At 39.6% G+C, this 26,438-nt stretch overlaps 1 protein-coding gene across 5 annotated transcripts; it reads left to right on the top strand.

The window, feature by feature from the left end:
* PUM3 (pumilio RNA binding family member 3) lies at positions 1-26,438 on the top strand. 5 transcript variants are annotated; one of them, XM_051642349.1, is made up of 18 exons: positions 1-220; positions 1,098-1,199; positions 2,632-2,814; positions 4,819-4,954; positions 5,660-5,735; positions 6,531-6,624; positions 6,837-6,903; positions 7,427-7,601; positions 8,806-8,909; positions 9,448-9,526; positions 11,282-11,380; positions 12,697-12,750; positions 14,374-14,454; positions 19,144-19,286; positions 20,078-20,300; positions 21,348-21,435; positions 23,186-23,276; positions 26,187-26,438. In XM_051642349.1, the coding sequence occupies exons 1-18, from the start codon at positions 16-18 to the stop codon at positions 26,314-26,316; spliced, it is 2,130 nt and encodes a 709-aa protein (XP_051498309.1). In that variant the 5' UTR covers positions 1-15; the 3' UTR covers positions 26,317-26,438. The 5 variants fall into 5 exon arrangements, with proteins under 5 accessions (XP_051498309.1, XP_051498310.1, XP_051498313.1 ...); XM_051642350.1 differs by lacking the exon at positions 1-220 and adding an exon at positions 402-491; XM_051642353.1 differs by lacking the exon at positions 1-220 and adding an exon at positions 432-452.

Below are 26,438 nucleotides of genomic sequence, written 5' to 3'. Positions count from 1 at the left end.
CGGGGTTACAGAAGCATGCGCCGTGCTCTGACGTCCTGCCACAGCTCCTGTAACCACACAAGTGTGGAAGTTCCCAGTTACGAGCAGGGATCCCCTTCCGCTCGGGAGCGGCGACTTCAGCGACACCCCCGCCCGGCAGAACACGCGAGGGGCCCGCGCGGGATCGCGCCCAGAAGCGGCGGCACCTGGTGTTCCCCGGCGCTCATCACGGAACCATCCGGTGGGAAAAGACCCTTGGGACCCCCGAGTCCAGCCACCACCCCTGCTCTGCCACGCTCCCCCCTGAGCCGCGTCCGCCAGCACCGCATCCCAGCGGCCCGCGGGCACCTCCAGGGACGGCGGCGCCGCCACCTCCCCGGGCGGGCTGTCGTTCCAGCGTCCCACCCCTCCTGCTGCGGAGGAACTTCCGTCCTCGTGTCCGGTCTGAGCCGCCGCTGCTTGGGCACGGCACGGTGGGCAGGGCACGGCACGGCCAGGCAGGGCACGGCACGGTGGGCAGGGCACGGCACGGCCAGGCAGGGCACGGCACGGTGGGCAGGGTGGGTAGGGCACGGCACGGCCAGGCAGGGCACGGCAGGGTGGGCAGGGCAGGTTGGGCCGGCGCCCGCCGGCAAGGCAGGGTGGGCAGGGCACGGCCAGGCCCGGCACGGCACAGCCCGGCACGGCGGGCAGGGCGGGTTGGGCCCGCCCCCGCCGGCAGGGCTGCTCGGCGCTGTCGCGCGGCTGCGGCCGGCCGGGCCAATGAGGAGGCGCGCCCGGCAGAGCAGGCCGGGAAGCGCGGCGGGGCAGCGCGTGTGCGGCCGGACGGGTGGGTGCCGGGGGGTGCCGGGGGGGCTCCCGGAGCCCCTGCCCGCGGTCCCCGGGGCTGCGTCCCCCGGGAACGGCCACCGGGCCTGCGCTGGGCACCTCTGGCCAGCGGGGTCGCTGCGCCAGGGCCCTGCCGGGCCTCGGGGCTGGCCGGCCCGGGGAGGCCTTCCCGGGGCGGGGAGGCCGCGACTCCGCCGGGCGCCCTGCGGGAGCGCGGGCTGCCCCTGCCGCCCTGCGTCAGCGGGGGGGCTGTGGGCAGCCAGGCACGCTGTTTCTCGCTTCGGTTGCAGGCTTTGCCAGGATGGAAGCCAAGGGTAAAAAGAAGTTCGCGGGGAAGAGTGGAAAAGCACCTCGTGGGAAAGTGCCACCCGGGAAAAGAAAGTTTAAAAAAGGTAATGGGTAGAAGGCGAAGGCTCCTCAGTAGGACTCTGGCTGAGTGATTACTGCTCTGCGCAGGCCTGCGCAGGCTTAACTTTCTGTCGTGGCAAGTGTATGTAATGAAGTCACCGTGTTGGTAGATGAGTGAAGGGCAGTGTGTGTTGTGTGTGTGTCTGTGTGAGGCGTTTCTCAGTGTCTCCCTTGCTCTCCCTGCAGAGGTGCTGATGAGTTCCGGGCTGGATGAGCAGATGGCGAGGTAGTTTGAAAAGTGTGTGAATGGCTGGGCCTAGAGGGTGGCTGTCAGTGGCACAAGATCTAGTCAGAGGCCTTTTAACTAGCCCTGTACCCCAGAGGCCAGTGCTGGGGTGTAGTCCTGTTCAGTGGCTTCACTGATGATCTGGGTGATAAGGCAGAGTGTACCATTAGGAAGTTTACCGATGGTGCCCTCCAGAGGACCGCAGCAGGTTGGATAAATGGGCTGACAGAAGCTTCGTGAAGTTCAACAAGAAGTGCAAAGCTCTGTACCTGCTGGGCAACAGTACTGTGCACTGGTATGTGCTGGGAGAAGGCAGCTTTGCAGGAAGGGCCCTGGTGCTCCTGGTGATCACAAAGTGGAACCTGAGTGTGCCCTGTGCCCTTGTGGCAAAGGCAGCTAATTGCATCCTGGGCTGTGATAGGAGGAGGATGCTTCTCTCCTCAGCACCACTGAGGCCACTCCTGGAGAGCTGTGATGAGTTCAGGGCTTCCCAGCATGAGAAAGACTTGGACATGTTGGAGAAAGACCGATAAAGGACCATGAACATGATGAAGGATCCTGGTCATATCTTCTGTGAGGAAAGGCTGAGAGAGCTGGGACAGTTCAGTCTGTAGAAGAGAAGGCTGAGGTAGACCTTGTCATTGTATACAGAAAAGGGAGCATGCAGTCATAGCCCGACTCTTTTCAGTGGTGCCCAGTGACAGGATCTGAGGTCATGAAACACAGGAGGTTCCCTCTGAACAAACGTCAGAAAAGTGAGCACTGACAGCAGCTGACTGGAGAGATGGTGGAGTCACCCACCTTGGAGGCGGTAATGGTCCTGGGCAATCAGCTTTGGGTGACCCTGCATCAGCAGGAGGGTTGAAACAGGTGACCTGAAGAGGTCCCTTCCAACCCCAGTCATTCTACTATTCTGTGTGGGATTCAAAACTGCTGACTGTAACATCAAATAACTTGGAAAAAGTGAAGCTGAAATGCTTTAAATAAATTGCACTGCAAGCCCTTTAGCTCTGATTGACCTAAAACACTTTTAATTAAAACATTTGAAGTTGATAAACTTTTGTAATGCAAAGTCTAGAATCAAAAAGTTATCTGAAAGTTGAAGTTTAGTTATTGTTACAGTAATTTGTTATTTTAAATAAACATTTGTTTTAGGCTAGCATTTTAATTTCTGTTTTCTTGGTTACTAGATTCGGGTCCACCAAAGAAACGTATTAAAAAAGGAGATGAGGAAGGAAAACCTACATCTATTTCCAATAAATTTGTAAAAGGGCAGTTTAGACCTGGAAAAACTGGTGTCAACCGATTCAAGACTAAACAGCAATCAGAAAAGCTGGCAAAGAAGAGGAAACTCCAGGCTGGTGAAGAGGGAGGTGAGCAAATTTTAAGCCTGCTTATCAATGGAAACTAGGTTTTGGGAAACACATTGTTAATCTCTGACTTCTCTTTTTCCCCCTGCCTTTCAAAATGGGCTGAATGACTCCAAGCTTAGTTCAGGTTTAGTCTTTTTTGTGGAAAAATTTACCCCACCTGACTAAGCTTGAGACCAAAGTAATGAGAACTAACAGATACAAATTTTCTTTGAAATAAAAAATGCAGTATCAAATCTAAATATATGTTAATACTGTCATAAAGCTATGATAATTTTAATCACATGATTAAGTGGCTAGCTTGCAACTGGCTGTTTTCACATAAATTTGGAGTATATGTAGAGTTTTTCATAGGCCATTTTAGAAATTGAATCCTGTTCTAAAATTACTAGCTACATAATTTGGAATTCAAAAATTAATGAAAGAATGTTGGTTATCCTTTATATAATATATATATATTTTACTGTTGTCTGAGCTATATACATCTCTTTTACATATATATATATATAAAGACATCGATATTATCAGTGTTTTTTACATTTTACAGCTTATTTCTGTGTTTATACAGAGAGACTAAGTAAACATCTGGTTTTATCACTGTTTAAAAGGATTTTGGTTTTCCAACTTTGTTTCTGGTACATGGCAACTTCATGTTGTTTCTTCCTCTGCTGTGAAGCAAAGCTCTACTGTGACCATTAAGCAGCACAGTAAAATGAGGGGTGGAATCTTACCTGAGGGATTCTGAAGTTCTGCAGAAAAGCAGTGTTTTGAAGGACAGTAGGTAGTGTTGAGTATTTTATTGTTGCTGTTGTTGCATGTTTGCAGAATGGCTTCACATGGGATACGCAGTAGGTGTCTGGAATTTAATAGCAACAGAATGTTCATATTAAGCTGCTGAAGAAAAAGCCCACAACCTCAAACAAACCTTTAAATGTTGTTTCTAAGAATAACTGAAAGCTGCTGTGTGTGGCACTGCTCTCAAAGCAAAGTGTTACTGTTTTTGCTGGTCACTTTTTGCTGTGGGAGAGTGATAGAAAAAAACAATAAATATGCTTTGTAAAAAAAGGACATGGGTTTTGGATGGTTAAGACAGTTAAGTACCTGCTGCTAAGTACCAAGAAGCAGTGTTTTAAGGTCTAAAAATTTAAAGCTGGGTCTTTATTGTTAAAGAATCAGAATCATAGAATGGTTAAGGTTGGAAAAGACCTTAAAGATCATCAGGTTTCAACCTCCCTGCTATAAGCAGGGACCCCTCCCGCTAGACCACATTGCACAAGGCCTCATCCAGCCTCACCTTGAACACCTCCAGAGAGGAAGGTGTTCAGGGTGTTCCATAGAGAAGTAATGGTTAGCTTGTGTGTTTGACTTGCTGGTGTGAAACCATGTAATATAATATGATGGGTTTTGTCATGGTATGAACAAAAGTAAATAAAATACTTGAAGTTTTTCCGTAACTCCTTTGTGGCACTTTCTGTACAGTTACCTTAATTGAGTTTGTTATGTGGCAGTGCGCAGCTGTTGTATAAAAAAATTCCAAGCTTAAGGAATTTGACTGAATTAAAACATTAAGCATGTAAAAAAGCTGTATTTTTTTTTCCTTTCCCTGAGATTTCAATATGCACCTTTGAGTTTGGGTTCTTTTGAGAGAGGCAAGAGGTGATGTATGAGTAGAGGATGAACTAATAAGGAAGAACTACCTGGGGCAGTTGCAGGCTGCTAGGTGCATTTTGGGTCAATTTTCAAGCTATTAATAGGTTTGCAGTGAATTCTTTGACAGAGCTTTGAGGAAGAATCGTTGATTTTACAGTATTCTAGAAGTGGTAATTGCTAGCTTAGCATACTTACTAAATATTTGTACTTTCGTATTAGCTAGCTGGGTAACTGCAGGCAAAGGTCCTGGAATTTGTTAGCAATTCATGTCACAGAGGTGCCACAGTTCGTGCTGATAAAGGATGCCATTGCTCCTCTTTCACTGACTGCAGAAAATGTGCTTATTTTTGTTTTCAGGGTCAGATTCTAAGAAGCCAAAGTGGGATGACTTCAAAAAGAAAAGGAAGGAATTAAAGCAAACCAGGCAACTGAATGATAAAAGTAATTACGACATAATTGTAAAATCAAAGCAAATATGGGAAAGTATGAGAAGGTAATAACGATTATTTTTTTTCTTTCATTCAGTTGTCTCCTAGTCATAAGTTGCAAGCAGACTCTCTTTCTCCTCTTGTAATTCTATTAAACTATTTCCAAATGATTCCATGGGTGAAAGATAACATTGCATGTGATTCTGTAGCTGATTCAAGAGGAGTGTGGTGACCCATGGTGCTAGAAATATCTGGATTGAACTCACTTGTATTTTAGGCTAAAATTTGTGAGTAAATGCTTAAGGGGTTACCTTATTACTTTAATCCTTAAGCACAGAGTATGCACTGATTCAGTCTGATGTTGCAGTGAGATCCCTGCATAATTTTTTTGTGGAGGTTTGTATACTCTCTCGGGGCAGGTGTAAGTCTGGAACTGGGGCCCCACAGCAGGAGGAGAAGTTAATTTTACTTGCTCTGGGTGTCTGTGCTTTGCAGTTCTGGCTGTAAGACACTTATAGATCTTTAGATCTGTAAATGACCCTGGCTGCAGACGTGAGTTTATGTGCTTTTAATAACATTGTTACTCAAAAAAGACTAATTTGGAAGTGTGGAAATCTGGTTTGGTTTCTAGGAATTGAGACTGCTTAATTCCATCTATCGGCTTAATTAATGACAATATTTCACTTCTTAATTTATAGATATAAGTGAATCATACTACAGAAAAGCTGTTTCCTCAATTGAGATTGTTTTATGGTTTTTTTTGCTGGTAGGAAGAAATGTGATAAGGAAACACGAGAAAAGCTCATGAATGAACTGCAGAAGCTTCTTCGTGGAAAAATAAAAAGTGTAAGAAAACTGATGCCGTAATGCACAAATTCAGAAAAGCTTCTTTAAAGAATGGTGAAATATAAACAAACTTATTATAATATAGCAGTAACCTGTTCTTCCAGAAACTGCAGAGACTTTTTAAACTGTGAGTAAAAAAGGACAAAAGCAGAGTTGGGAGGCTGCATTTGGCACCTGGATTTCAGGACAGCACTGCGATGCTTTGTCTGTCAGCTGGCAAATTTAAGGCTGTCTGCTTTGCCAACCAGCTTTAGTCCAGTGAAATTCGGTGCTAACTGAAGTTCAAAAACAGCCACTCAGAGTTGTGATTAATTGCAATTGTTGCTTTGCAGCATTCTTTTAGGGAAATTAATGTTCTGATGCTCACCTATACTAATAGTCTTTCTGCTTAATTGTTGAAATGTATGAACTTGTAGTGAAATACATGTTGAATATAAAGTAATTCTTGTTATTCCACGCTGAAATGGAACTGTATCACCACAGTCATTCTGAAATTACAAAGAACGTGAGAGAAAACAAGATACCATTGCATTGTTCTCTTTCAGTATTAAAACCTCAGTGCATGTCCTTCATTGTCAGCAATTGTAAGTATGGTCTGTGTTTTGTTCAATGGAGTAATTGTAAAGCAGTAGCAAAACTTAAAACTTAATTTGTTATAAACAGGTAACTACTTTTACAGTTGGCGTTACATGCTGTGTGCAGCATAAGACTATACCAGAGCAAGTGCATTAAAATGAATTTAGTGCCTAATGCCATTCAGAGGGCCTAGGATAATGAAATATTTCTGTCCTGTAGCTGGCATTTGCACATGATTCAACTCGAGTGATCCAGTGCTTTATTCAGTACGGTAATGAGAAGCAAAGGCAGGAGACATTTGAAGAGTTGAAAGGTAAGTTCTTCACATTTGCATTTTGCCTGTGTGCTTCTGTCTTGTTCTTAGGATGCATTAAAACAAGCTGTATTATTTTCTCTTGAATGTTTTTAGCTTTCTGCTGAAATGGTGCTTTGTTCCTAGGGAGCTCTTATAGCTGTTTGGCATCTTGTTTTGTAGAGCTAATGTAGAGAAAAATCAAACTAGCTAATGTTTTTGCCTTCTTCTAGATAGCCTAGTAGAGCTGAGCAAGTCAAAATATTCCAGAAATATTGTGAAGAAGTTTCTTATGTATGGGTAAGTATGAAGTGAATTTGCTTTGCTGTGCTGCATTCTCTTTATAGTCCATCAATCATGAATTAAAAAATATGTCTCTGGAAACATCTTTGTAATAGTGATGAGGCAGGAAAGTGTCTGGTATTGCTAAGAGTAGTTTTCCTTTTTCAAAAAGTGAAGCTACAGGTGCTTATACATTGAGGAAAACATACCAAAGAAGTTCACATACATGCTCAAAGTTGATCTTTGCCTTATAAAAAACCCTGGCTTTTAAAATGTTTTTTTGCTTAGTATTTCAGGAAGCCATTCCTTATTTATAAACGCTGATTTATTTTCTTTTCCTCAAAATGCCTTGTGATTTCTTGATTCCTGGCTTTCTGGCTTTATTTTCATAAATGTCATAAAGCTGATAGAGATCCATGTATTTTGTGGTTTCTGTCCTAAATTTTACCACCTAAATGTTCTTCCAAAAAATAAAACTGTTGATAGGTTAGCATATCTCTCAAGTTGTAACTCTTGCTGTGTCTCTTTCTTTGTAAAACAGGACAAAACCACAAGTTGCAGAGATAATAAAAAGCTTTAAAGGCCATGTGAAAAAAATGCTCCGTCATGCAGAAGCATCTGCTGTGGTGGAATATGCCTATAATGACAAAGCCATTCTGGAGCAGAGGAATATGCTGACAGAAGAACTATATGGCAACACTTTCCAGATTTACAAGGTACATTTTCAGACTTAGTTTTTTACTTTGCTCTCTTTTCTGTAGGCTACAGGACTTGAGTCCAGGCTCTTTCAAAACCGTTTAGATGCAGATCCTCACCAGACAATGGGAACCTTTTTTAAAAGTACTACCTACTCTCTTTTGACTTCTGTTTTTCCTTCTTTCTTGCTGATTTGGAAAGTAGGTTCCCATTACAGGCACAAATAGTTTTATTTGCTACGAAGTACAAAACTGTTTTACTCAATAACTACGCAAGAGTGACTTTTGTGCCCCAGTATACAGCACAGCGCAATTTTAACCCAGGATTTCTGTTAAAATTGCATAAGAAATTAACATCTAATTTCTGAACTATATTGCATTTTCTGTTATTTCTTTACAAGTTGTAAAGCATTTTGCAATACTGTAATAAAAAAGAGGTTTTGCTGTGCTGGTAGACTGTAATTTGTACTGGAGAAAAGACCCTCTGAAATGAAGCGCAGTGTTCGCTTCTGTCATTCCAGCATGCTTGGCATCAGTGCTTTTAAGTAGCCCTATAATGCAGTGCAAACATGAGACTCAACAGTATATGGGTTTTTAAGAAATTACAGTGTAATCCTTAATGACACCTGTAATTTCATGGAATGTGAGATTCACTTTTTCCCCCCCCAGCCTCCGTGTCGCCACTCCCCCTTTTCCTCCATAGCAGCGATGGTTAGAAAAACATGTCTTCTAATTTTCTCTCTAATCATACTGTTTCTTCTCTCCGCTGTTCTTGAACTGCAGTTTCTTGGGTTAGCTTCTCAGTTCATTGACTTGTTGCTCTGTTACCTCCTGACATATGCATAACTGTCATGCAGGATTTCTCCTTAGCTCAGGAGTCCCTTAACACAATGCCAATTTTGTGTATTTTACCTTGTGTCTGATAGTCTCATGAGGAGCTGACCATAACGGACAAAAAGCAGTTCAGACCACAGAAGTACCTTCTGTTTGCTCATGGTGAATATTCAGTTTGTAGAAACTCTTTGAGTATACAGCTTCTGACATACTAAAAGTAGATAAGCTTTTTATTTTTAAAATTGTAAAAACTGTTAGTTTTGTGGAATATTCATTTTGTATACAGTATTATTGATGAATTTTGATTGAAAAGGGACTGAAGATTGTCATTTGCTATGAACTCCAGTACCTTTTGGGAGCAACTATATTTCTGATTGTGCGTTCATTTCAGACAGCAGTTGTCCCAACTTTGGATAAAGTGTTAGAAGCTCAGCCAGAAAAGAGGGAGGCCATCTTGGATGAAATGAAACAGATTCTTACACCCATGGCACAAAAGTAAGGACAAAAATAGATTTAGGGTGTGACAATATAGCATGAACTGGTTTGTTTCTGTTATACAAACAGGCAGAGATATCAATACAATTTTAAGCTCATATGATGGTGTTATTGATAGTCTTTTAAGCCGTAGCATTATTGTCTTGTAACTATGGTTTTGTCCCAAGTGTCATAATTAATATCTTACCTTAATTTTGAACTCCTGTAATTTTGAGCTTCTATGAACCAATTTGTCCTCTGCCCAGTTAAACAACTGGTAGAAGTCCCACAGCGTGGTGTGCTTCTGTAATGCGTTATTGGATAAGCTTCTCCAGAGGTCTTTAGGAGAAAATATTTTGCTAAGTTTTAGAATTTTTAAGTTTTGGTAGAATTTTCTACTTATTGTAAATGCTGAACATCTAATCGAGACTGACTGTGTCTTTTCTGCGAAGCACACTACCTAAATTTTTCTTTTTAAATACAGATGAAGTATGACTAGCAGTGTTAAAAGTATTACTTTTGGGTCACTTGTTGCTTATTTTCCTTTTCTCAAATACAGAGAGGCTGTGATAAAGCACTCACTGGTACATAAAGTATTTTTGGACTTTTTCACTTACGCTTTTCCAAAACAAAGATCGGTAAGTATGTTTTTGGTTGGTTTTCTCTTCTTTTGCCTTTCAGTGGAATGTTTTTCTTCTTGTCATGGAAGTGTTGTGAAATAACTAGACAGAAATACACATCTTAAATTTATTAAGTATTACACATCTGCTGATTCCAGATAGATGACTGGAGAGTAGAAATTTACAGTCACAGTGAGCTGTCACACTGAAACAATAGCATTTGTGATACTTGAATTAAAAAAAAAACCCAAAACACAACAAAAAACAGCTAATGGAATGACTTTGATGTTTTCTCTCTCCATGCTAAATGGTTCTTCTCAATAGCTGGAGAATAATTAAAGCCAGGGATGTTCCTTCTAGTAGTTTAGCTTTGCAATGTGTAGGTTCTTAACTGCTTCTAGCCATTGTCCAAAAAATTTGACCAGACTGTAGTCAGATTGGGACCTTCTTGTCAACAGACGAAACTTTGTCTTCAGCCTCTCCCTGAATCAAACATATGGCTCGTATCACTGTGTCTGTGTTACATTTCGGTTTTAAGCTTACCCCAGCTATTCTTGCAAAAACTAATCCTAAATCCATCTACATGATGTCACATTGTAATAAGCTGGTATGCTGCTTGACTTCATCTGTCTTCAGGCTGCCCATCAGCCTTGCCCTAGTTCTGCCGTTCAGCATCATCTCTCTCCAGGCCGGGTGGAGCCTCCTGGACTTCCTGTCTCTTCGCGGCTTTTGCTTGACTGGACTCCTGAATTATTCTTTGTTACTGTTTAACAAACCCAAAGATAAGGGTAGTGGGGTGGACTATTTGTGGCCTATTCTGAGTCCAGATCTTACCTAATTAAAAGTTCCTGTGTACAATTTCATGTAATGCTTTGTCGCAGAATACTTCTGGATTCACAGTCTTGTCTGCGTCAGAGGAGTATGGGTGTATCTCTTCCTCCTTGCTTCATTTTTTGTGCAGACATGGTAGCATATGGATATTGTCTTTGGGGATTGGAAACCCCTTTTATAGATTTGTACCTGCCTGTGCCCATAGCTAGTGATACCAATCATGCTGTGACTGAGCTACTTCTAAATAAATGGTAAAATCCTTGGAACCTTTGACAAGAGAGTGACAAAAAGCTAGTGACAGAAAGGGAGATAGATGGTAGCTTCATGTCAAAGAAATCTATAAGGTAATAACAAAGGCAGTATCTAGTAACCTGGGAGGGGTGTGTTTGGTTTTTCTTTTTTTGGCTGATGGTGTTATTTGTCAAAAGGTTTCAGAACCTCATTCCTTTGATATGAGGACTAACTTTTGTCTGAATCTTGTCATGTCTAATTTATAACATTACCTGGTGCTTAAATGACCTTTTAGTTCTTGTTTTCTGGAGAATACCCCGTATGTATAAAAAAATTGCATTGCCTTAAAATATTTTCTTTCTAAATGAATGGTTGTCTTTGTCTCTCGTAATTCTAGTCTGAGTTCTGAGCAGCCTTCCTTGAATTGTATGAAACAGGAAAACTGACAAGCTTCAATACACTCCTGATTTCATAGGAGGAATATGATGAACATTCATCATGGAGGAGAAAGTTTCTGTAATTTAAACTGTTTTGGACTACTTTTGAGACCATTTTTCATAGGTCAAGACAGTGAGAGTGGTTCTGTAGAGCCAGTGATGCTCTCTATTGTGTTGTAGGCAGGCAAAAAATCCTTATATTGTCACCCACCTGCCTTGAGATTTCTCTGGCCTCTTCCTTCACCTTTTTGCTTCATCACCTTTTCTTCCCTAGGAAATGATAGAAGCTATCAGAGAGGCTGTCATCTATCTGGCACACACCCATGATGGAGCCAGAGTAGCGATGCACTGCTTGTGGCATGGTACTCCTAAGGTATTGTTTGGCTTCTGTCTACCCAGTCCTCTGTAATAACAGTCTAGTCTGAGACTCTGAATGTCATTGCTCACATGGGTCCTCCAACCAGCACACATTTTGGTGCAGTTAAGTGTTTGAGAGCAAGGTTAAAAAGTGGCCCCGTGTTACCTGTTGACAAATAAAAGTAGTAGTTTTTAATGAATCTAGTGCTTTTGTTAGAACTTTTAAAGTGGAAGCGTCTCCATTTATTTTTAGCAGAGTTCTTGGAGATGATACATAAAATTTTTCCATTTTAGGATTGTTGGTCATTTATTCATCCCGTGGATTTCTTAATGCAAGTGAAATTGTCAGTAAGGAGAGAACAGTAAAGAGGTCATAATGTGCAATGATATTTGGCTTAGGAATGCCAAGACTTAGAAAATGTTACAGGAACTGTTTAGTTTCTTCTGCTAATACAGTATTCTGAAATACTTTAGGTATAATATATACCATCATCATTTGGAAATATTTCAGAATCACAGAATCTTAGGGGTCACCTAGAGCACCTAGAGCAGGGTCACCTAGAGCACATCACACAGGAACTTGTCCAGGCGGGTTTTGAATGTCTCCAGCAAAGGAGACGCCACAACCTCTCTGGGCAGCCTGTTCCAGTGCTCTGTCACTCTCACAGTAAAGAATATTGTAATGCTTCCTACCTTTTTTGGTATTTAAAGTAATTTTTTTTTAAAAAAGATTACTTATGAAAACAGTCTGCTTGTTAAAAAGTGCAGAAAAAAAATACAAAGTGGCAAGGAACCCTGAAATCTGATCTAGTGGTAGGGTTCCCTGCTCATGGCAGGGGATTGGAACTTGTTGATCTTTAAGGTCCCTTCCAACCTTAATGGTTCTATGATTCTAAGTGGCAGGGATTTAGGGGTAGCAATGCATCTGAAGAAGACTGAGCAGTGATCGCAAGAGCCAGAAGTGCAAGCACTGAGGAAACTTTTCTGCCAAAAAAATCTTCCTTGGCTTGCATATGTGGTGGTTTGATGTTCTTTGGTTTTTGTTTGGGTTGTTTTGTTTTTTCCCCAAGTTGCCCTTTTTGGCATCTCCCATTAGTGAACTGGACTTACAAAGCTATCACAGAACCTCCCGGGGAAGGAATCATTCACGGTTCAGGTTTAACAGTTCACAGTTTCTAGGTGTTGACCGCTTATGCAGATGAGTTGGCAAATAAAACTTTGCTTTGGTACACAAGTTGAAGGTTACCTTTTTGAAGGTGTAAATAACAATTTAGTTATTCAGAATCACTGGCATTTTAGGCTCATCTGAGTTTCTTGTTTCCTTTTGCATAGGACAGAAAAGTAATTGTGAAAACCATGAAGACATATGTAGAAAAAATAGCAACGGTGAGTGTTAAACATTTATTTTATGGCCTTTGAAACACAAGTGATTTGATGGAGGCTGATTTTAATGTGCTTTGGCACTGGAAAAAACTATGAGATCTTAATAAACCTAGGTTTAAAATAGTGGCGATGTACTAGGTAATATAAAATATACTGAGCTTTATGGAATATTTAGAGACATACTGAGAAGCCTCATTTTGGGCAATACATGTAGTTCTGTCCTCTTTAAAGTAACTGAATTAATTATAAACTCTTTAACATTTTTTTCTGCTATTCTTTTTTGTTTGTTTTTGAGCCCCACTTTATATTGCTTCTTCATATGGCTCATTAGTTCATTTTCCTTGGTTGGAAGAAGGATAACAAGTATACACAGAAGAACAAAAGATGGGTTGGGGATATAATTTGAAAGGCCATTTGAATGTTCGTATTTCTTACATGTTGGTCAGTTACTTTTTAGGTTAGGAAGCTTCAGAATGACTTAATATTGATGTGACCTATAATGGAAGAACTCTATTTAATTTTTTTCTGAGTGACGTGTATGTGTCAAGACTGCAGCACCTATAGAGTAACAGCTGGAACCAGATTTCATAGTGCTGTGCAAAACTGCAACTATGAAGAAAAGCCTTTAAAATTTTTTCCTTCCTGGTTGCTGTATTGTTCTGTTCCCTAATAACTGACATGGCCTCAATCAGTGGTCTCCCAAGTTTTTTGATCACATAACCCTGTGCATACATTCCCAGTATTTATTTTTAATATTTTAAATATCACATTTTATTTATAAATTATGTACATGTACTGCTGTACTAGTATACATTATAAAACATACACAGAAATAGAAATTTTAAAAGCATGATATACAGATAGCAAGTGTGTTTTTTTTAAATGTATTTATTAATGGTACAAAAACCCCCACATTCTTTCTACACCACAACAGATCGTCTTGTGCATCCTGCTTTGAAGGCCACTGTGGAAGTAATGTTTCTTCCTATAATTTTCTAGTACAAGAATGAGTTGTTACATTTTACAAAATGTATGTTCTGTAGAAATATGAGACAATAGTTAAATAGTAGCTAAAACAACACTGCAGCACTGAAGATCTGGCTTCACTTTGATGCAGTCATAGTGATACACAAGTGAATTGAGTTGTGCCCTTTTGAGTCTGCTAGAGACTTGCTCTCCAGCAGTGGAGACTCTGCAGTTTATTGCAGAGACATGATTTCCAAAAATACTGTACGTGATTTATCTCAATTTTAAGCAAATCCACCATGGAAATAAAATCTATATGTAGTATTCCTGTAAGGCAAATCCTGTGATTTCAAATGGTGATTAAACAGTAGGAATAGGTTAGTAGCTTGGATGTGATAAAGCAGTATATCAACTTACTGTGGCAGACCAACTTAATCTGCCTTTGTTTAACAACATGCATCTCTTAACAAGCCTTGATTTCAGAGAGAACCTAAACACTGGTCTTTTTTCACTAGACAGAATTTACTTCTCATTCATATTGTGTCATTTTTGAGACATACTCTCAGAAATATTGATACTAAGTCAATTAATGCAGATATCATTTATATATTGATTTGTAGAACTTGACTGCATGTGGTTTCTGCTGTCTCATCTTTGCAGGGTGAGTTTTCTCATCTGGTCTTGCTGGCAGCATTTGATTGCATCGATGACACCAAACTGGTGAAACAGTTAATTATATCTGTAAGTAATCGAATTTTTCCTAAAATAGTATATGAAATAGCATCATTGAGTTCGTTAATGTATAGGAGGATAAGAGTAGGAATCCGACCACTTTTTTCAAATCACTTAATTCCTTTCCCACCTTTTATGTTTCACTGTATTTGTGTATCATCATGATTTTCTTCTTTTCATAGATGTTCAGCACTCTCATATGTTCTCTTCAGTTATTTATTTGCATCAGTTTTTAAGCTAGATTCAGTGCTTGCTGAAAATTACTGATTTTGTACATGTTCATTCCAGCTAATGGATGACTGAAATCTCTTTAAAGACGTCTTTATTATAGAAGTTTGGGCTCTGCTTTAATTTCTTTAATCAAGAGATTAAATTGGTGGAAAATTTCAGAATGAGGATGTCACCTTACCCATTTCACAGGCAAATCTAAAATGTCAAGAATATCCATGCCCAGAATGTCCTCACTGTGCAAATTTCTAGTAAGAAAAGGTTGTTTAGCACATTTAGCTCTTTTATTGCAGAAGTAATGTCTCAAAAAGTGATACCTCAACATACACTACAGTAAATTTTCAGGAACATGGCAACAGGCTTGAATATCAAATATCGTTACTTCAAATATGAAAAAGTTCTTGGAGACTTTTTGTTGGGTGCTGAAACCATTAATTTGCATTCATTCTCAAAACTTGACATTTTTATTTTATGTTGATAACATGCTTCCAAAATGGATGCAGATTGATGTCTGAAACACGAGAGCACTCTTAACTGTTCTGTTGCACCTACACAGAGTTACAGAATGAACAGTTAGAATAGTGTGACCTAATCTGCATCTGCTCCCTTTTGGGGTTTCATAAAGTGTACTTAAATTTATGTTTACATGCAAAATGTGTCAGTTCTAAGATCTTTTAGTCTGAGTTTTGGCCCGAAGTCTGCCTCTCTGATGGGTGGAGAGAGATGAAAGCGTCCCAGTGTGATGGTGACTTTTGGTTCTTGGGTATGTGTATTAGTATTCTGTTTGGTCACCCTCCTGCATCAATCTGGATAGAAGAGGGAAAGGAAATGAGGAAGAGCGGCCTTCACACATACAGAATTGGCCCATCTGACCATGGGGTATGAGGTCAGAAACAGTGACAGGAGGTCAGGGAAAGGGAAGAAATATCAGATAAGATAAAAAACAGGTCTTGAGATGGTGAATGAAAACTAGTAGCAGACGATGAGGTGGAAGCATTTAGAAATCAAGCATTGAAACTTACTCTGTAAAAGAATCCAACCTGTAAAATTATCTTAAAGAGCAGTTAGACATCCAAAACACCTTATACTGGTTATTATTCTGTCCATGCTAAAATGTAGTTTAAAGTATGTAAAGAAAATAATAAGGATTTGAAGGAGTAGAAAAAGCATTTTTGGGCAAGTTGGGTTTTTTGTGGGTTTTTTGTTGTTTTTTTTTTTACTGTTATAAAACTTAGCACTTCTGTGGATTGGCAGAATGTCTGGGAATTTGTAGGAAAGTCAAGGTTTTAAGCTCTTTAAAGCCTTCAAGGAAAGTCTGTCCTTTTCATCATATCTTGGTTTCACTGAGTGTTAATCCAGGACCAAAGATTATGTATATGCTTTAAATCTCTTATTTGTGATTGGAACTGTCCATTGTGAGCTTGGCATGTGTCAGGATTCTGGCAGATTATAGTGTGAAAATTACACCAAGCAAGCAGTGCCTGGGAGACGTTATTAACAAGAGGCAGCATACCTATGTGGTTTACAGTTTCTCCTGGTATTTTCTCACAGTTTCAGCACTGAAAGTGACTGTAAAGCATTGGAACCACAGAACCAGTGGGGTAAATACACTTTTGGAGGATTTGAAGAAAAATGTGTCTGTTATCTTTTATGCAAAAAGGGCTGTGTTACAGGTTGATTTAGAAGTGCAGATGATTTTTGTGTTTTATCTGTACTAAACAAAGTCTTTACCTCTTTTAAGTTTTGAAATGTTTTGGTGCCTTTGTAGTCCATTTAATTAATAAATGAACTTCACATACATCTGAGGTGGAATGTGCATACTCAGCAGAATGAGGTTTTGGTTTTGTTGGGTTTTTTTCCCTCAGAAAATATTTTTTTCCATGACTGTAGTGTGAAGGTTACAGTAAGAGGTTTTTATTTGTAGTTACAGTGCTGCATCAAGCTGATGTTCATCTCAGTTGACTGAAACTCATTTTCACCTAGGTTTAAGCAGTGTGTTTGAAATAAGAACATTGTCTTATGATTTCCTGCCAGCTTCCCACCACTTTTCTCTGTTTCTACATTTCTCTCATTGGCCTAAAGGCAATCAACCAAGCTCTGTATTATTAAAGAGTGACATCGTTTTAAATTGTTCTATTTATCTTTTTCCAGCTGTCGCTGGAAGGATTGTCATAGAATCATAGAATTATTCAGGTTGGAAAAGACCCTTGGGATCACCGGGTCCAACCATCATCCCTACTCTACAAAGTTCTCCCCTAAACCAGATCCACCAACACCACATCCAGACAACCCTTAAACACATCCAGGGATGGTGACTCAACCACCTCCCTGGGCAGCCGATTCCAGTGTCTAACCACTCTTTTGGTGAAAAAATTTTCCAATGTCCAGTCTAAACCTCCCCTGTTGCAGCTTGAATCTGTTCCCTCTTGTTCTGTCGCTAATTACCTGTGAAAAGAGACCAGCACCGACCTCTCTACAATGACCTTTCAGGTAGTTGTAGAGACTGATGAGGTCTCCCCTCAGCTTTCTCCTTCTCAAACTAAACATTCCTAGCTCCTTCAGGCGTTCTTCATAAGATTTATTCTCTAGGCCCTTCACCAGCTTCGTTGCCCTCCTCTGTACTTGCTCCAGCACCTCAATATCTCTCTTGAATTGAGGTGCCCAAAACTGGACACAGTACTCCAGGTGTGGCCTCAGCAGTGCTGAGTACAGGGGGACAATCACCTCTCTCTTTCTGCTGGTCACACTATTTCTAACACAAGCCAGGATGCCATTGGCTTTCTTGGCCACCTGGGCACACTGCTGGCTCATATTCCCCCAGGTCCTTTTCTGCCAGACACTTTCCAGCCACACTTCCCCAAGCCTGTAGCGTTGCCTGGGGTTGTTGTGGCCCAAGTGCAGGACCCAGCACTTGGCCTTGTTGATGCTCATATCATTAACATTAGCCCAACTATCCAATCTGTCCAAGTCTCTCTGTAGAGCCTCCCTGTCCTCATGCAGATCAACACTCCTGCCTAGCTTGGTGTCATCTGCAAACTTACTGGTAATACACTCTTAAGTCCTTATCAAGATCATCAATAAAGATGTGAAACAGAAACGGTCCCAACACTGAGCCCTGAGGAACACCACTTGTGACTGGCCCCAGCTGGATTTGACTCCATTGACCACCACTCTTTGGGCCCAGCTGTCCAGCCAGTGCTGGATCCAACAGATCATGTGCTCATCCAGGCCATGAGCAGCCAGTTTTTTTATGAGAGTTCTATGGCGAACTGTGTCAAATGCTTTTTGGAGGTCCAGACAGACAACACCCACACCTTTTCCTCATCCATTAGTCGGGTCATCAGGTTATAAAAGGAGATTGGGTTTGTCAGGCAGGACCTGCCTTTCGTAAACCCATGCTGACAGGGCCTGATCCCCTGGTTATCCTCTATATGTCTTCTAATAACACTCAAGAAGTTTTTAATGGTGCAAAATAGGGTTTTGAAGGGTGATAGCCTGCAAAGTACAGCCTTCCTTTGCTTTGATAATAATAAATGTTATATGTATATTAAAAGTCACCAGGAATGGATTATCATAATGGTCAAGAGTATCTGAATGGTATTCAGGATTTTCCAGTGGTACTTGGAACTTGCATAAAATGCATGTTTCTGTATGAAAGGGCATTTGTTGAGAAGCTGATAAAAATTTGAGTACAGTATAAACAAAGGGGCTAACATAGGTGCTTCCATCTAATTACAGCAGCATGCTTCTATAAGCAAGAAAACTCCCCTGCATATTGATGTTTCTTCCTCAGCTGTGTTAGTGCGTAAGGGCATGGGGTGCCCACTCTGTAGTTTACAAGGTGGTTACTCCTAGCCAATGATGAACCCTGGGAAATATCCAGTATTTTATGTTAATGATCAAATAAATTGCAAATCATATATTCTCAGCAGAAGTCACCTTTATTCTGTTAGTGAAACTTAATTTTTCTCATTGATTGTTTTTTCATAAGTTAAAGATGGTCTTTTACTTCCCATGGGCTGTCATTGTTGTCTAGGTACTTAGGTACACTGCCTTGAAAGTCAGCGTGGTACCTGTTATTCTTAGATCATGTGGTAGGTGATCCTTTGTATGTCTGGTCTGCTGAGGTTATGACTTTACTGAGGTTATATTTGTGCAGCATGTGACATGCCAAAATACGTGTTGTTCTTTTTGTGCTTTATATATTCTTATATAGTGGTTTCTAATCAGCGACATCAAGGCATTGATGAATGCATGTTAAACCTTAGTGTTCTTTTTATTTCTCTCACTTCTACAAGCTTTCATTCCCATTAGAGGTTTTTTATTTAATTTCACAAGTAGATATGAATCTTATTCATTGTATGTATTTTTTCTTTCCTAAGCTGTTCATCTGAAAGGTAATCAGTAATTACTGATGGCTCAGAGCTATTATTTTGTTAATGTTTTGTTGCTGTTTGTTTACTTTTACAGGAAATAAATTCTTCTTTGCCCAATATAATAAACAACAAATATGGAAAGAAGGTCATCTTGTACTTGCTAAGTCCTAGGGACCCTGCACATTTTGTTCCAGAAATCATCACTCTTCTGCAACAGGGAGATGGAAATGCGTATAGGTAGTTCGGATATGAAGGATAAGTTGTTTTCCCTAGAGTTGAGACATCATGGCACTTTGTCATGATACATTTAATTTCAGTTTTCTTCATAATATGTCTTAAGTACTGTAAATATATATAAAAATAACAGAAGTGTTATTAGATATGTTATTCTGGACTCCTTATTTTTTGCATTTTTGGTTTACAGTTTATGTATGATAATTGATGACCAGCAGCGTATTGCTCATCAGCAGTTTACCCCCTTTAAAGAGGGCAAAAATTATGATGTGTCCATTGTTTAAACTAATGGATCAAATTTGGTGTAGCAGAAATTTTTTAAGATGCATTATTGGTGTTTGGAGTTGCACAGAAGCGTATCTCAAAACCTAGCAATAAAAATGGAAATTGTTAATTTGAATTCAGTCTCTGGTATTGGCACCAATGCTTACCAGATTTTGAAGAAGGAGCCGTTTTAAATTATTAGTGAGCTGTTTAAGAAATACATCTCTGTAGTTGAGATAACAGAATGAATAGAAAATAAACAGGCTAAATTGATGTTGTTAACAAAGAAACTCCATGAGGTTTACAGACAGTCAGCTTAAAACACTATATGCTTTCTTATGCCATGTGTTCTTAAAATGTGAGCACAATGTGTGTTCAATTGTTTGTGAAACAGAGGGAAGAAAAATGCTTTATTGTTATCTTCCAATAATTTGTAGCTGTCTCAAATGGCATGTATGTTCTGAATTTCTAGTTGCTTATTGTGCATCCAGAGCAAGTCTTCCACAGTAACATGCTGTCTCTTTCATCAGTAAGAAGAATACTGAACTCCGCCGCCGTGAACTCCTGGAAGCCATTTCCTCACCTTTGCTAGAATATTTGCAAGAACATGCCCTAGAAGTAGTGACAGATAAAGCTACCTGTGTCTTGGTTGCTGACATCTTAAGAACAGCTCTTGGTGACATCCAGCCTGCACTAGATGCAATTGCTGATTTGGCAGCAGAAGAGCTGGTTCCAGGTGGCCGTGATGGGCAGGTAACGTAACAGAGGACAAGGCGCTGAGATCCTGCAGAGAGAATGCTTATTTTGTAATACTCAAATGAAGTCTGGTTTAGTTTTTGCTTTACGTGAGGTGTCAACACGTGATAACATGCATACAATAGACCTGATCTCTGTTTCCTAACATTTTCCTTTCATAGTTCATGTTATTGTATCTGGAGTGATGTTTAATCTGAATTGTAGAACAAGGTATTTCATGACCTTGAATCTTTAGAACTGCTTTCAGCACTCTGAGGGAAGGTGGCTTACAATCATGCTATACAGTCCTTCTTTAAATGTTACCACTGTGCTATTGAGCAGCTAGTAGATTTTTGTAGTTAATTTGATTGTTTACACGGAGAATCATAAGAGTCTCTTAGCTTTCCTGTATGTGTATCTCCAGGCAAGGAAAGGTCTTACATAATAGCTGTTTGTATTCACAGTATGACCTTCTCTTCAAAGTGCACCCCTATTTTGTTGCGTTAATCTCAGTTAGAGCTGTGTCTGTAGACTAGAAAATGAAACATTTCATGTACAATATATTTAACATAGATGCTCTCCAGATGTTCATACTTGTGAATTTGCTCTGTCTGTTCCCTTCTTTATGATGTGCTTTTTACAGAATTTTGCATGAACTCCTCAGGTTTTCTTTTTATTTTCCCATGAACCAAACTGTAGTGAATTTTTGAGTCTTTGAAATTGTGGAGGTCTAGAAGTTCTTGTACAAGCATTTAGGCCAAGAGATGCTCAGTAAGCGTGAAGTCTTTGAAGAGTTGGATCAAAGATTGGTTGATATGATTTATATTACTGAAAGTCAGATTACAGAGGAGGAGGTAGATATGGTCAGTTTGAATAACTATTCAGATATTTATATCAGACTTGTTGATATTTGCATAGGTGAGATTAAATGGGTAAGAGTGATGTGATGTACAGTGCAGAGTGGATAAATCACTCGGGAATATTAATGGACAAACATGTAACCACATTTTGAAATGTCATGATTAAATAATTTGATTTTGTTTGGGTTTTTTTTTCCCCTTAAAGCTTCACATTGCAGAACACCCAGCAGGCCATCTGGTTTTGAAATGGTTAATAGAGCAAGATGAAAAAATGAGAGACCATGGAAAAGAAGGTATGCTGGAAATTCAGCTTTATTTGATTAAATAATTAGTTCAGAATAATAAGTTACCTGACCTAAAATAAGACTTCTGCATTTATGTCTTTGAATATACTAATATATGGAAACTTTAACATACCCTTCAAGATTATTGCTTCTGTCTTTTTGCTGTTAAGAGCTATTAAATTAAGAGCATGCCAGCAATATGTTGGCTTTTTCTGCAAAGAAAGTGCTGCTGTGTTTTTTTTCTCAGGGTTTTACTCAGGTGTATTTGGGAGAAGATTGATTTCTGTGCTTAAAATGTCCTCTTAGCTTTGCTAAAATACAGCAGTTTAAAAGATAATAGAAAAAGTAAGGTCTTTCTAAAAGAAATACTTGTTTTGTTAAGTGCTTGTGAGCTGAACTGTAGTCTTTACTGTGTTGTTAGTGCTGCTGGGTTAATGCTTTATAACTGTTACTACAAAAATTCATGCACAAAAATAGGACATCTTTTCGACTTTATATTCCAGAAGGCAGAGATCTGGCACAGATGTTCTCATCTTAATTTAGCTTTTAAACTTACTTTATTACATAACTGTAAAATCTTGTGTGAATCACCATGTCCTAATAGAGATTACTGTTTCTCTTACAAAAACCTCATAAATGGAAGAAGGGTGGGGGTGGCGTATTATAATGTGGTGTGTAGAGGACTCTTTTCTTTGTAGAATCATCAGACCTTGTTAAACTTCCCCCCCTTTCTCATTCTTACTACATGCACATATCTGTTGTTACCTTTAAAAATAAGAGTTAATTGGGCTTTATTAAATGTTTCTGGAAGGAGGCTACTTCTCAAGTGGATTATTAAAAATATGGAAGGGGAAAGTTTTATAGCTGTCTTTCATAGACCAGCCTGACTGAGATGTTACCACATAGAGAATAAGTTTAATAAAACCCGGCCTGTTCTTGAGATGGGATTCTTATCTAAAGTAGCGTTGAAAAATTGCTTAAGCATTTGTTTGGAAGTTTGAGCTTTTTAGGTTGCGTGGGGTTTTTTTGATTGCTTGTGAATAAGTTTGCTCAGCAAACAAGTTGTAAGAGCAGTTTTCTTAAAATTCAGGAAATTCAGCTGAGGACTGGAGGTCAACCTAGGCTTTTTCTTTTGCATGTGCCATAAGGGTAATGAATCTGCAAGTCACCTTAAGCTTTCAAAGCTACTGAACAAACAGAGGCCTGTAGCATCAGTGTAGTTGAAACAAGCAAGGTTCCTAGTGGTTTTTATGCATCAGTAAAGGATTAGCTTTGAAATTTTAAGTAACATAATCTGTGCAAATTCTGTTTCTTCAGTTGTAGCATCATATGCTTACGTACCAAGCATTTTTAACAGAGCAAAATATATGCAGTATATTCCATGTAATTAATTATTTATTGTGTTGATGTAGTTCTTCCAAAATTCCCTCTTTGGAGTGAATGCTTTCTTTAAGACATGAATAGCCTTTGACACCCTTTTAAAGAAGAAGCAAATTTGCCTGCTTTATACTAGTAAACTGTCACACAGTGCTGCTATTTTCTAACTAGCTTAAGCAATACTTGGAAACAGCCAGACATTTATGAAGGTACTCATTGCACTGGATAGTCAATTATTTTGTAAGAGCAAAACTTTGTGAATACTTGGTGGCTAAAAGCTGTTTGAGTAAATCACAACCACAGAAAACTTTTAACAGGCTTCTTTATATAAAGGGACTGTCTAATTTTTTTCTTCTCTCTGCCTCTGTCCTGTATTTTACAGTTTGCTTTGGAAGAACATTGGTGGAACGTGTTGGAATTCAGAATATGAAGACTTGGGCAGAAGTAAATCGAGGTGCCATTATCCTTTGTTGGTATGTAAGGCACATGGCTATTTCTGATTAGTTTCCAGGGTTAATTTCTTGAAGAGCTAAGAGAACTTCAGTAGCAGTTCCTACCAGCAAAATGCCATTTTTTGCTCACCATGTACTGTCTTTCATGCCTCGGGAAACTCTGCAATGGAACAGCGTACTGGAAAAATTCAAACCTGAGTTTCCGTAGGTTGTTTCTTCAGCTCAGGCTTTTTCAGTACTAGGAAGCAGCTCAATGCTGGAAAATACTAAGATTAAAAATCAAATTTATTTTTTAAATTGGGCCTACCATGTATTTTTTTTATAAGCACAGAATTCTCAAAAGAGCACTCCACAGATAGTCACAAATAGGTACAATACCTGTGACTGGTGGCAGCACACAACAATCAGTTGTTTGTTTTATGTGTTTTTTTTGTAACTTACTGTTATGTGTTGATGCCAAATTATGGAGCCTAAGTATGCCTCATACAGAAGTGAAAGTGTTTGGAATAGACCTTGCAAAGGCTTATGATGAGCTAACTGGCTCACAACTGCAAAGCAGTGAACTGTGCTGCTAGTGAGATCAAAAAGACCCCACAGGAATCAGTCTGAAATTAAGATTTTGTTGTGTCAAACCTGAAGAGCTGAGTTAATCATTGCTGTTTGCACTTTGTAGCTACCTGCCAGTATCAGGTTATAGAAGCCTTGGGTTTTTTCTTTAGGTGTGTGGCTTGTGTTCTGGAACTGCCAAGTCAGCATTACACTGCTCACTCCCCATAATAACTTGCAGTGAGCCAACAGGCAGCATGATTTTGAAAAAAAAAAAAAACTTCCTTTCCCTTTTTTCCACCCCACTTCTCCCTCTCTTAAGGTTACTTTAGGCTCCTTGCTGCTTGCTTTACATCTCTGCTCTTTATGACTTTAGAGTGAGGCTACTTCAACATTCATGCTTTTTTGCAAGGTCAATCACAAGCTGTTTTCATTAACAAGACTTCTCTTAGTTAATCTGAGTTGAATTCTAACTGTGTTTAGTCATCATAATTCTGAGCACTAGTGAGAAGAACCGGTAGTAGAAGAGTAGTTGCAATCCAGGTGCAAAATGAGTTCACACAACATCATAATATTCATATGTTAAGATTGCTCAGCTGCTACAATGATACTTTGCCTCTCATAACAGGCTTTTAGAATTCAATAAATGCATCTAATGCCTTTAAGTTATCTGATCCTGTGCACAGATGTTCAGTAAGGATTTGTTATAAAGGCTTGTTCGCTGATGGTGTATTAATGCTTGGACATTTTTTTTCCCTAACTCAACGCTAAGGAGATTCACTTAACATGTGGTATTGCTGGTTTATGTACTAAGCTGTTTTGATTGTCCAAATAAAGTTGCAAAGTAAATAGGTGGAATTTTTTTCATGTATAACACTTCATAGTAACGGTTTTGCTGTCACTGTGACAACAGTCTCTTAATAGTTTTTGAAGTCTTAGAGAAAAAACAGTAGATTAGTAATGGCTCATTATCAAAAACCAGCACAGGAGCTGTGAAAGTCTGTGAGGAATGTCAATCCATCCCCCTCTCTGCTGCTACTGCAGGAGAGGGCTTCGACAAGTGTGCTTTGTTACCAAGTAGAGGAGTTTATCTCCCAAATTGTCAGTCAAACATTTTTCACCTATACTGAAACTCACCTAACAGGAAAGAGAGATAAAAGTATGGGGGGCTTGTTTTTTTGCTGGAATTTTCTTTTTCGGGTTTTGGTTTTTTATTTTAATTAAATCTGAATCCTTTGTTGTTTGAACTTCTCTTGATGACTCTAAACAAAAGGGTTTAATGCCTTTTTGTTTAGACAGCTGAGAACACCTGAACATAGCCAGCTGCTTTTGTTCCATTTCATGTGACACCTGCTTACATTGCTAACAAGCAGTAATTAATCTCATCTTTGTTTAACTGTATGCATTGAATTTGAGAGGTTACCTAAGTCATACATCAATGATAAGTTTAATTTAGTCTGGCCTACATAATAACTGCAATATTTTTTTACATAAAATAATTGTTGAGTTTAAGAAAAAACACTTCAGAAAAATAATTCAGATACTTCTTTTGATTTTTACTTGTTTTTGGCTTTCAGAGCCATCTGTCGCTTACATGCAGTTCTGAAACTCAGAATTAACTCAGTCAGTCCATTTGAAGGTTTTTGGCTTGCTAGTCACTTAAGCTTATCATGTTACCAGTTATGAACAGTTCCTTGTATGTGCTTAATTGCTTAGTTACCTGGTATCCTCAAGACCTTCTCTTTACATTGCCCTGCTGGCTTTTTATTTGATTTTTATAAAAAATCTGGGGCCTGATTCTGATTTAATACAAACATGGAGAATCCCAGGGTAATGAGAGGGCTCTCTGCAGACATTATAGCCCAGCTTAGTGTAAATAAAGTTCCATATGCCATTTCTGTAACCTGTAATAGTTATATGTTATATCCAAAAGATAAATATTATGGAGGAGAGCTGGGCTCCTCACAGCAGTGCGTGCGAGGCAGTAGGGCAACAGGCAGTGGCACAACCTGAAACGAGAGAGGCTGAGGCTGGAGATCAGGAGAAGCCTTTTCCCTGTGAGCAATGGGGCTGGGGCCCAGGGAGGTTGGGCTGTGTCCTGCATTGAGGGGTTTCAAGCCCAAGCTGGGTGAAGCCCTGAGCAGCCTGGTGTGACCCAATGTTTGAACCTGCTTTGAGTAGGGGTTTGTAGTTCCTTCCAGAGTCTGGTTCATCCTGTGTTGGTTATGTACTTGCTTAGTATTTCTTGCTTTCTGGAGAGTTTTACAATCTGCCCTAAACTACACTCTTCCTGAATAGTTATTGTGTCCTTACATGGACAGCTTCTTTTCCTATAACCTTCTTGCTGACCTTTGACATCCTTATTTTTTTTCATGTTTCTTGTAGCCTTCTCCGGAGTGCTGATCAAGAAGTATCAAATACAGTCAAAAAAGGACTGAAAAAGCTTGTCCCAAAGTTGAAGCTGATTAAAAATGTAAAAGGAATAGAAGCATTACTGGAGAAATTGACTTCCTAGTGGAAATTAAGCTAAAAAGACAATTTACATCAATGCAACGAACTGAGAGTTGGTAAGATTTGACACCATGTTTTTTTAAGAAGCAGTGTAATCATTTGTAAATTAAATAATTTCCAAAACAA

Source organism: Apus apus, chromosome Z (genome assembly GCF_020740795.1).
Source record: "Apus apus isolate bApuApu2 chromosome Z, bApuApu2.pri.cur, whole genome shotgun sequence".
NCBI classification, from domain to species: domain Eukaryota; kingdom Metazoa; phylum Chordata; class Aves; order Apodiformes; family Apodidae; genus Apus; species Apus apus.
Note: the sequence above shows the minus strand (reverse complement) of the source record. Positions and strands in the feature narration are given on the sequence as shown.